This window comes from Quercus robur, chromosome 3, assembly GCF_932294415.1.
Source record: "Quercus robur chromosome 3, dhQueRobu3.1, whole genome shotgun sequence".
NCBI lineage: Eukaryota > Viridiplantae > Streptophyta > Magnoliopsida > Fagales > Fagaceae > Quercus > Quercus robur.
Window position 1 is genome coordinate 54140867 of NC_065536.1, and position 12171 is coordinate 54153037.

The window sequence follows — 12171 nt, forward strand, 5'->3', positions numbered from 1 at the left end:
AATAAAAAAATAAATAATAAATAAATAAAAAAAAAGCAATCAAGAAACATGGAAAAGCTTTTTAGTTGTATTGTTATACTTTAAATGTACTTTTAATTGTGTGAATAAATACATATAATTAACTAAGATTACGGAGAAATTTGAGTATAATAATACATTTGAAATTAAATTCTAAGTCTTTCAAAAAAAAAAATTAAATTCTAATGAACTTCTATTAAGTTCAATTTTGTGAATCTTCCAATATATAAAAAAAATCGTGTCAACCAATTAAACATAATTTTCATAAACAATTTATCAAAATATGGCTTCATTTAAAACCAACCTAATTCAACGAATAATATATTTTTTTTAAGAATCAATTCAAAGAACATACTAGTTGTTTGGAATATGAGATTATAAAAGGTGTTGCATTTACTGTTTATACTGTTATCTTTTATGACCTCATATAATAACATAATAATTACAACTCTATTTAAATGTTTAATCTTTAAAATGGTACTACAGTTTCTAAGGGGTGGTAAGAGAATCTAATACGAACAATGAATCAATACATAAAAGGAACAATCCACGCATGATTTGCATAAAACATGCAAACATCAAGTGCTTCAACCAACAAAACGAACTATATGTAAATCACGTGAAATGAGTTAATATTCATGAAAAGTCCAATCATGATTCAATGGATTATATATCTAGAACAAAACGACAGAAAAAAACAACGGCTTATCCCATATACATAAATATATCATATGTGTACATGTTCTTATATTTGGTGCTTCGGTCACCTATGTGAGTCTTTGTTAACTATTTTTCTTTTCGTACACAAGAACCCAAAAAAATCAAAAACAAAACACATTATAGAGCAACTCTAAATTCAGAATGGGTAATGGAGATGGAGAATCATTGAACTAGGCAGATAAATGTGATCCCATCTGGCCTGTCCAATCATGTCCATATTATTCAATCCATTCCCAGCTGTAGCCTGTAGCTAAATACCAACTCACTTTGGGCCCTCATGTTTGGTCACTATGCTTCTAACACCAACCTTTTCTCTTTCTTTGCTTCTCTTTGTAGGAGTTCAATCCAAATGACTACCATCCAAAATGCGTGCGATTTTATGAACATGACTGCTCAGCTCCCCCCTTTCAGTTCCTTGGTGATGACAATATGCTTATGATTATCCATATTGATGATTATTCCACTCTCCAAGCATAGAAAAACAAGGAAAACCTGGAAGACCCACATGCATTAACTTCTTCTCCTGAGGCAGTACTGGCTTCCTGAGTTGACAAATGTGTTGATGTCAATGCTGTTGTTGTTGATGATGATGATGATGGAGATGCAGATGATGAAATTGGCCTAAATAAGAATAGACCATGCCTTGTACCAGAGCTAAAGAACCAGTCATGGACATCCCAATAAACTTCTACTTTAGTTTTGCTTACACTGATGGACTCATTGCCTCTAAACTTCCATTGAAGATGCTCAATATGAACAGCTAGGTTCCCATCTATCTTAATCTCCATTTGTGGATCAAACCCACCTAAGGATTTGTCATTGCTAATAGCATTTTTGCACTCAATAGAGAGTTCATGAATGTTACCTTTCTCTTGAAATTTGGCCCTTGTGGAGAATTTCTTTCTTCCAAACACATGTTCCTTCCTTGTAACCAACATTGGCTCGATGAGAGCCGGCCTACAACCTGTTTTTCGAAAGGCATCTTTCTTTAGATCACCAACAATTAACACCACCTCTTCTTCGCAAACAATGGCAACATAGTAACCTGATTGTGGCTCAATCTTGCCATTAAATATTGCAGCTTTAAGGTCCCAAACCACATAGACTGTCTTACCATCAACCATAAATTTCTTGGAGCCTTGTTTCCTCCAAAAGTACCACGGCTTGAGTTCAACCTTGCAACTATGATGCTCATCCCCATCTAGTCCTTCAACTGAAACAGATAGGCCATGTAGTAACATATTCTTGCACCATGTAATGGTGATCAGACGACACTTACCGGCAATCTTTGTTTGGTACACTGACATAACTAAACTTTGGCCTGACCTGATTACAGTTGCTGGATCATCAGCTGGCCTCTCACCAGATGAAAAGCAAGCAGGAATTCCAATTGAATCATGCATGATACTCTATTAAGGTATAAGAGAATTGATCAAATTTTTGAATATAGAAAAGAGTACAACTTTGGACTTAAAACTAAAGGATAAAGCACTTGGCAAGCTGAGAAGGATGAATGAATTGGATCAAGAAGAGAACACAGCTCAATTTCTAAACAGGAAGTTTGAAGTTAGGAGGAGTGAGGATAAGGGTGGAAGGAGCAACACATTTTATATTCAATTATGTGCAAAGCCGTGTAAGCTTTTCTATCAGTGTTCTGTTCCCTTTTTCTGTTTTCCCAACTTTTTCCTTCTCCAAAGTGATTTGGATTCAATGTAGGTTTTATCTCCAAAAATTATCTTTCTCATAAGTGGTAAAAAGCAAAGGAACACCTTTTCATTGGTCTTGAAGTTCATGTGATAAGTGTACCAACCAAAAGTTCATGAGCATGTGGGTGGTTAGAATTTAAAAAGGAGGCTAGTGATGAAAAAGATGTACACATTAGACAGAATTTGGACTTACGATGTGGTTTGTCACAACTATAATTATTTTATGTATTTATGATTTGTATGTTTACATGGGGGTTTCCTTAACTTTTCAGTGGAGCTGTTGTAAAAAAAGTGAATAGGCAAGGAATCTAGGGGGTGAGATGCTTTATAACGTGAGGAATCTGCAGTTTCTGTGGCAGATCTAGTCCAACTCTCAGTATTGCACTTGAGTTCGGGTAATTAGAAAATTTAGAATATAAGTAAACAGTAAAAACACTTTTCTAAAGTTTGAACATAAAAAAACAAAAGAACACGCAGAGAAGAACAAAAGAGAAGAACAAAAGAGCTTCAGAAAGGTGATTAAGTTACAAATATAAACTCACATAGCAAAAAACAAAGTTACAGATCGTGATTGATAACATGACAATCAATTGGAGTAAAAGATAAAGCTGGAGGATTATGGGGCTAAATTTTGTATCCTTGTTCTTAGAATATTGTGGGTGTTGAATCACTCCCTTACCTACATCTTGTACTACCAATGAGTTATTTTCCCATGTAAAGATACAATCATATTCTTCCATAATTTTGAAATGAGTTGATTGGATTTTGCCACATCATCAATATTTATAAAGATACCAAAATGGTGATCGTCAATCTTTTTTAAAATATTGATGATGTGGTGAAATCTAATCCCCTCATTTCAAAATAAATTGATAGGATTTTAAGAACTCTATAGAATCTTAATGACAATGGAATTTGAAGACTTCTATTGACTAGTCAATAATTGAGTGCTTTGTCTCCAGGATTATTAAGCAGCAAACCAGAATCTCAAACAGTGTATTTGATTTTACATATTTTAAGTTATAGATATACTTGTCAATTCCTATATAGATTAAAAATCAGCATGTACATAAAAAGTGAAGAGGCAAGGGAGAAGAATTATTAAAGAATAGTGGTGGACTGGTGGTCCAGAGTTGCATCAAAGTCAGTTGCATGCAACAGTCACTAGCACAATGCTTGATCTAGAAAGCACAAATAAAAGAAAGAGAAAAAGTTATTTCCTGCTATAATAAGCAGAATAAAAGAATCTAACGTTTAGCTAGCCCTATGTGTAGGAATTTAAAAAAATTCAAGAATTAGACATGGACTACACAACTTCAATTATCAGATATATACAGGAGAAAAGAAACTTTTGGAGCATGAGTGAAATCAACAGGTCAAGAGTAATCCATGAACTTCAGCTGTTACATCTGAAGTGGTTCAGATCAATTATCATAACAGTGATATCATCTAAGCTACCCCTACTCACAGCAAGGTTCACAAGCTCCTCACAAGCAGCAACAAGTCCATTTGAGGTAGTTTTACTCATCTTATAGCTAATGCTCTCTTTAGTTGGAGACATGGTTTTCATATTTACTCGCTTGACCAATGATATTCTTCGTGACTTTGATGGAGGACTTTCATTTTCATTAGCAAAATCATCTTTGTTAGCTTTCCTTCTATTTATGGTTTTCTTATAGCTTGGAGACTGACCCATCATCCCTTTAGGTTGCTTAACCAGTGAAATCCTACGTAACTTTGATGATGGACTCACATTCACACAGCCGAAATTGTCATCATCATAATCTTTCTGAAGATCACTTGATGGGCCCAATTGCTTTTCAACAGTACAAAATTGTTTGATTGTATCGACGGTTTCTTGGTTGCCAACCTAGGCAAAAATAGTCAACATCAAAGTTAACAATCAAATAAGAGTTAGGGTATGTCAATATTGCAGCAGCTAAGAAAATGGTATCCAACTCAAAATAAATCCAATGCATAAATACAGGGGAACGGCACATCTTAACACATAAACAATTATTTAAATTTGTTCATTTCCACACCAATGATCTGTGTAACAATTTATTCCAGCACATATCCTTCATGTCATGTGCCATGTATTTTGAACTCTATTAAGCAGCAATAAACTTATGCCATCACTGATAACTTAACCCAGCATTTTAGCTAGATGACAAACTTTATGAATGGCATAATGCAAGGCATGCAAAATGAAGTTAACTATTAGATGATAAACCAAACATGAGCATAAAAATTAAGAACACAAAAAGGCAAGGGTATAGGACTTCCAAAAACATTGATTTCTCACCTCTTCCCATAGTCCATCAGAAGCCAAGACAAGGAATTCCATGTCCGGCGTCAGCTTTAAGATCTTTGTATCAGGCTCAGCTAGTACCCAGTCTTTTAGATGAGCATCTCCTATGCTTCTAGAAACACAAAGTATCCCATGAACTCTCCATGCTCCTCGATGAAACTCGACATATCCTCCCTTTAACAGAGTATGAAGAGATACCATCAATAACAATTACTGCTCCACCCTTTAAAACAGCTAAGTTTGACAATACAACAATAAATACCTTATCCTCTATTCTTTTCTGTTCATCCTCTTGTTCCACTCTATGATCTCTTGTAAGAGCTTCTGCAACTCCACCTCTACAAAGAACAGCCCTGCAATCTCCCAAGTTTGAAATAAGAACCTCCTGCCCTTCAATCAAGGCTGTGACACAACAAGCACCGCTGCCTAAACCCTGTATTTTTTCAGAATAAAGAATTTAGCATATCCCCAAAACAAAAGATATAATGATGACTTATCAAAAACCAAAGGAAGCACTAGTTACATATGCACTATACCCTTAAATACTAGTCAAGTTACAATTAAAGCTCTTCGTAATAGCTTATATAGCCTAGGTAGACCTAGTACAAGCTCAATGTGGGACTTAGCACATTCCTGTGTGACTTGTACTCATATTCAATCCAATATCGATCTAGACAATCCAGGGTATCACACATTTAGTTTTTAGAATAGCCACCAATAGCCAAATCAGCCACATCACTCAGTATTCTATATTATTTCCAATTTAGATTTAGTCTAAACACACACACACATTATACAAAAACAATAACAGCAGCAGCAACCAAACCTTAGTCCCTTGGGATTGGCTATGCATTCTTAACATATTAATCAAAATTGGCCACATGTATTCCTTTTCACCCATGCATCGCTAGTAGGGGACACCCCAACACACATATGATGAAGGAGTAGTAAGTGTAATTCTTAGCACACAGCACAAAGAATGGTTGGCATAGATAAAAATTGCAAATTAGAATTTGTGAACCAACCCCAAAAAGTCAAAACTTAGCATAGCCAAGATGACATGTCAATAAAATAACAAAAGTTTGCTTCAGCCAAAAAGTTTAAAACTATAGTCTGCATACCAATATGCATCCCATTCAACCAGTATAAACAGAGAAACAAAACTTCTAAATAAGATTTGGCGGAAAATTACATATACTCCCTCATTCTCTACAAGCTATGAATAGCATTAGCTTTTATTTACCAATAGTAACACAAACCCAAGTAGAAAAGATTTGTTAACAATGAATAATTTCACGATCATGTAAACAAAGTATCCTGACTTGATGCATGATTTCAAATTCAAAGCCATTCACTAAGTGCTACCATCAAAGAAACTTTACTAGTTATCAACATAAAATCAAATTCATAGTTGGTTATCGGGAGACATCAAATTGGTTCCTTTGTCATTAAGTGACTATAAGAAACAAAATTATGAATCAAGAAACACAAGCATTTTGGAAACAGTAGAAATCCAAATTGCAATAACCTGCTTCAAGAACTCCTGATCCGTTTTCAGATAACCAGCTTTAACTGCCTCTTCCTTTGACATGGGTTCTTCACAATTCTCCATCATTTGAAGAATGTTAGTATGTAAATTCTCAGCAACAAACTCTGCAGCTTTCTTACCTCCATGTCCATCATATACACCAAAGAACCCCTACACATTAACCAAAAAAACTCAACAATTAGCCATTTCCATTTCAAATATTAACTCACAAAACTGAACAATCAACCACCCCCACTTCAAAAAATCCCATTTTCTTATCAATGCCAAGTATCCAACTTCTCACACCAAAGGACCCCCTACATACTAAACAACAAAACCTAACAATTAGCCAACCCCACTACAAAAAAATCACATTTTCTTATCAATGCCAAGTACCAAACTTCTCAAACCAAAGAACCCCTACATAATAACCAACAAAACCTGACAATTAGCCAACCCCACTTCAAAAAAATCCCATTTTCTTATCAATGCCAAGTACCCAACTTCTCACACCAAAGAACCCTACATACTAACCAACAAAACCTAACAATTAGCCAACCCCACTTCAAAAAATGACATTTTTCTTATCAATGGCAAGTACCAAACTACAAACTAAGCCTCATTAATTACAAGTTACAACACCCAATAAATAAATAAATAGAACTCATTTTGAATTAGAAGTACTACTTTGTTTGAGTTGTTGCCATTTATGCAAGGAAGGATCTTGTGGGTGTCTTCCATGAACTTCTTCTTGCCTTTAACGGAGGAAACCCCAACAAAGCCAATCTCAGAGAAAACGCAAACGGGGTCTTGTTGGGTCGTGGAGTCTTGGGACGTGAACTTCTCTGTTGGCATTTCTTGCAACACATTTGGGATCTCAATCTTGGGGGGCCTCTTCCGCTTCAGTGAAAAGCAAGAAGAAGAAGAAGAAACAGAGGGCATTGTGTTTGTGTCTTTTACAAGTGAAGAGCCTGAGTCACTCGCCATTGTTACAAAGAGAGAGAGAGAGAGAGAGAGGTTGTAACGGCTATAAAGAAAGAGAGTAATTTATAATTGTGCGCGTGGAGTGAAGAGAGGGAGTCAAGAGTAAGAAAAAAAAGAACGGAATTTTGGGTTTGGAGCCGTTGGGGATAATTGGTAATTTGGTCAAAAGTTTGAATGTATGTTAGGACATTAGTTGGAGAGAAGGTTTCCCAAATATGGGTTCAATATATAGGTGAAACCAAAAAATTAGGGTCATTCTTTGAACAGATTAATACTAGTAGTAGATAAGGTCAGAGATAAGACGAAAGAGAAGTTACAATTTTGTATGGTATGTATGACTTAAAACTTTATATTGTAGTTGTGGCTTGTGATTCGTATGAGTCACTCATGACCACTAAATTGGTCAGAAATGTATAGGTTGTCTTTAGGTCATTTTTTAGTAGACAATTTTAATATTATTTTTTGGGAAATATTAACGGATGTCTAAATTGGTATGTATGACTAACTTGGTCAGAAATGTATGACCACTAAATTTTGTATGGTATGCATGACTAAAGCTTTATATTGTAGTTGTGGCTTGTGAGTCTTATGAGCCATGATTCATGTTCACTAAATTGGTCAAAAACGTGTGTGTGTGGATAACAGGGTTGCCCTTAGGGCATTTTTTAATAGACAATTTTAAGAAAATTTTAATATCACTTTTTGGAAATATTAACTGATGTCTAAGGGCATTGGTTTAGGGAATATTTTTAGAAAATTTTTATAAAAAATGAAAAAAACAACTGACCTTTTATTTTTTTACAATTTTTTTTTAATACTTTCCATGAAAATTGTATTAAAATGGTCTATTAATAAATGTTCTAAGAACATCCTAAATCGGACCCAAAATTTTCTTTTCCCATAAAATGTTTCTAAAAATAATTGGTAAACCAATGCTCATGCTCTTAGAGCATTTATTAACTTTTCCCTCTCTCTCTCTCTCTCTCTCTCTCTCTCTCTCTCTCTCTCTCTCTCTCTCTCTCTCTATATATATATATATATATATATTTCCATTTTCTTCTCACTTTATTTTTCTTAAAATAATTGATTGAATAGCATTTTACTAAATAAATATACCTTTAATGTGTTCAATTTTTCATAGAATTCTACATTCAATGTTTTCAATTTTTCATTGTATCAGTCCAGCCAAGCAAGTGCTTATGAAATTAACTTTCATGTGATCTGTTAAGTGCAGCGAATTTCAAAGAGTCATCAAAATGTTCACATGGTTTAATTTAACGTGCACGCATGTGTACAGAGCATGTAGATTTTTTTAGCAGGAAGGAATGACAATGCCGCCTCTAGATCCTAGTCTTGGTGAAGCTCAGGCTGCCTTACAAGCTCTCAAAATGTAAACCTCCATAGCCTTTCTTTTGTGCAGTTTCAAGATGGTAATGGAAGCTTTTCAGCACTTCCTTCCATCCCACCCTCGTTAAATTCTCTTGCCTGTTGGGATTTTTGTTATGTACCTAGTGACTTAAATTTTTTAGCCCATAATTTAGCTTCTTGGGTTACTTTTTGCACGTGGAATGAGTTTATAAACATCTCTTTTCTTTTTATTTGGGTTTCCTCACTAGGTTCTAGAAATGTTTGTGGGTCATTCTCTTCTCTTTCTTAGTAATATTATTCTTGTGTATGAAAAAAAAAATGTAGATTTTTAGTAATTACGCACACATAGCGTATACAAATTTGGAGTTACTATATGGCCAAAATGTAAAAAAACACCACTAGGATTTGGGACAGTTCCAAAAAACATCCCCTAAGATTTTATTTATTTATTTATTTTTATAATTCCTTGAGATTTTCATATCCATTAAATTGACTCATGGAACTAATTTCTGTTAATTCTTATGTATAGAAAAAAAAATATGTGACCACATTAAGAAAACTCACCAACTTATTCACATCACTGATTACGTGATGGTCATGTGGTTTTTCCATTTATAAAAGTTAAAGGAAATTTAGTCACAAGGGTCAATTTGGTGAATATAAAAAGTTGGAAATCTCAAAGAATTATAAGGAAGAACATAAACCTCAAGGGGGTGTTTTTGTAACTGTACCAAACCATAGGAGTTTTTTTTTTTTGGTTGTTGCATTTAGGCCTGAATAGTGAATATGTCTCCCTATTCCAAAATATAATAATCTAATTCCATTAAAAATAGTGGAGTGGACTAAAGGACAATGACATCCCAACACACTGAAAGGCACAATTCTAAAATTAGAGGGTGCTCCACCAACCCGTAATCTCTTTTAAATAAGCATGGATATCGAGATCATCGTCTTCCATCGATGCCAATACATCCATTATACCATTACACCTTTTATGCTATGACTCTTGTAAATAAAAAAAAAAAAAAAAAAAAAAAAAAAAAAAAAAAAAAGAAATTAATGGTCAGATTTGCTCCTATATAACGCCTAGGCCACACCACTCCAAATGTATGAGAAAGAACCCTAGAAAACTCTATTCGTTTTTGTAAGTTGGGCTTTATTGAAGTATGACTTAAGTATCAAGGAAACTTAAGTATCAAGGAAGTTTAGATTGGCACCGCATCAATACTACTTCGACTGAGTGATTTTTTTTTTTTTTTTTTTTGTTTTGCAAACCTTCCAAAACCCTAGTTTGCATGAGTGGTCCATTGAGATGTGTAACGCCATCAATTTTGAATGGTGGGATAGACATTGCAAATTAATCTAAAACTAGGATGTTGCAAATGATATTTTAATTTAGGGATGATACTTACAATGAAGCCACCCCCCCCCCCCCCCAAAAAAGGTGAAAAGAACAATTAATTCACACATCGACGTTGAGATCCACGAAAGCTCTTCATTAGCTCCTTGGCGTGCTACCGGTTTTTAAGGGCAACCCGATGTAGCCAAACGATTTATTTCCTGGCAACTGATGGAAGTTCTGAAAAAACAAAGTCATTTGTCATGGGTGGTGTTTGGGGATTTCAACGAAATATCCCAGTCTGATGAAAAGCTCGGAGGACCAAAAAGAGATGCAGGACAAATGGAGGATTTCAGGGAGTGCTTGAGCAGATGTGGCCTCTTTGATTTGGGGTTTGTGGGGCAGAGATTCACGTGGTGCAATGGAAGGGTGGTGGAGCAAAGAACAAAACTCCAACTGGATAGGATGGTGGCAAGTGAGAGCTGGATCAAACTTTTTCCTGAGGCAAGTTTACATCACTTTTCAATGTCCATTTCTGATCACTGCTTGTTAACACTGTTTTTACATCGGAGACAACCCCACAAACCGGTAAGAAAGAGGTTTTTCTCTGAGGCGATGTGGACTAGGGAATCTAGGTGCAGAGAGGTGATTGAGGAAGCATGGGATCCTTTGATAAGGGATCCGGAGTATAAAATCTCGGATAGACTGAAAAGTTGCCAAGAACAACTTCGACGTTGGAATTGGAGGGTCTTCGAGAATGTTAATAACACCTTGAAGATGAAAAGGAACCAACTCCAACAACTTGAAGCCATTGATGGTTTGTTGGACAAAGCCGAGGATATCAAGCATTTGAAAAAGGAAATCAATGAGGTCCTGTTAAGAGAGGAAATTATGTGGAAGCAAAGGTCTAGAGCGTTGTGGCTGAAGTGGGGAGACCGAAACACAAAAATTTTTCACGCCACAGCTAGCCAATGGAGAAGAAAAAACCGAATTGAGGGGCTACAAAACCAGAATGGGGAGTGGACAGATGATCAAGAGGGTATTGAGGCCATAATTCTAGAATATTTTGCTAATATCTTCAAGTCGAACTTTCCTTCCAACTTTCCAGAAAGTCTGGGTGCAATATCCCCGAGGGTCACTTCAGACATAAACAATGAGCTATTGGTAAAGTTTAAGGCAGAGGAGGTTTGGAAAGCGTTGAAGCAGATGCACCCAACAAAGGCTTTAGGCCCCGACGGTATGTCACCCTTATTCTTTCATCAGTATTGGGATGTTGTTGGTGCTGACGTTATCAGTTGTGTGTTGGATGTCTTAAATTCCGGTGTGTTGCCCTGTGAGCTTAATGAAACCTATATTTGTCTCATTCCGAAGGTTGCTTCCTCCAAAAAAATCACTGAGTTCAAACCTATAAGTTTATGTAACGTGGTGTATAAAACTATCTCTAAAGTTCTAGTGAATAGGTTGAAAAGAATCCTAAGGGAGGTGATTGATGAATCTCAAAGCGCTTTCGTACCTGGTAGATCTATAACAGATAATGTGCTTGTCGCATTCGAGACGATGCATTGCATTGATCAGAGAAGAAAAGGCAAGGAAGCGCTAATGGCAGCGAAGCTTGATATGAGTAAGGCCTATGATAGGGTTGAATGGTCGTATCTTGAAGCCATAATGAGGAGATTGGGGTTCCATGAGAAGTGGATTGAGTTAATGATGATGTGTGTTAGCACGGTGTCGTATTCAGTCTTGATAAATGGGGAACCAAAAGGAAAAATTGTTCCATCAAAAGGATTGAGGCAAGGGGATCCTATTTCACCGTATTTATTCTTATTGTGTGCTGAGGGGCTGTCGGCAATGTTGAAAAAAGAGGTGAGAGATGGGAATATTAAAGGGGTGGCAGTGAGTATAGGGGTGCCGAGTATTTCACATTTGTTATTCGTAGATGACAGTATAATCTTCTATAGAGCTCGGTGTTGGAGTGTGACAGGGTGCTGAAGGTGTTGGAGGATTATGAGCGTGTTTCGGGCCAGAAGCTTAACAAGGACAAAACCTCCTTATATTTCAGCAAGAACATGGGTGGAGATATTCAGGATCAAGTGAAGCGAAAGTTCGGGGCGGAGATTGTTAGGCATCATGAAAAGTATCTTAGGCTGCCACCACTAGTTGGAAGGGGGAAAAGGAAAGCCTTTAACTGGATTATAGA

General features: G+C 35.9%; 1 protein-coding gene across 1 annotated transcript; it reads right to left on the reverse strand.

Annotated features, from left to right (window-relative positions):
- Positions 1–708: 708 nt before the first annotated feature.
- Positions 709–7461, reverse strand: LOC126718390 (uncharacterized). Its single transcript, XM_050420539.1, has 6 exons — positions 6971–7461; positions 6284–6454; positions 5018–5188; positions 4750–4929; positions 3850–4314; positions 709–2123 (listed from the first exon to the last, which is right to left on the reverse strand). The coding sequence occupies exons 1-6, from the start codon at positions 7268–7270 to the stop codon at positions 1194–1196; spliced, it is 2217 nt and encodes a 738-aa protein (XP_050276496.1). The 5' UTR covers positions 7271–7461; the 3' UTR covers positions 709–1193.
- Between the last annotated feature and the right edge of the window lie 4710 nt (positions 7462–12171).

Bases quoted from the DNA above. Each gene is read 5' to 3' on its own strand.
- LOC126718390 (XM_050420539.1), bottom strand. From the start codon at position 7,270: ATGGCGAGTGACTCAGGCTCTTCACTTGTAAAAGACACAAACACAATG. The intron at 4,315-4,749 runs GTGAGAAATCAA...ATTTTTGCCTAG, and splicing joins CTGATGGACTATGGGAAGAG to GTTGGCAACCAAGAAACCGT. The intron at 2,124-3,849 runs AACAGCTGAAGT...GATTCAATTGGA, and splicing joins ATCTGAACCACTTCAGATGT to ATTCCTGCTTGCTTTTCATC.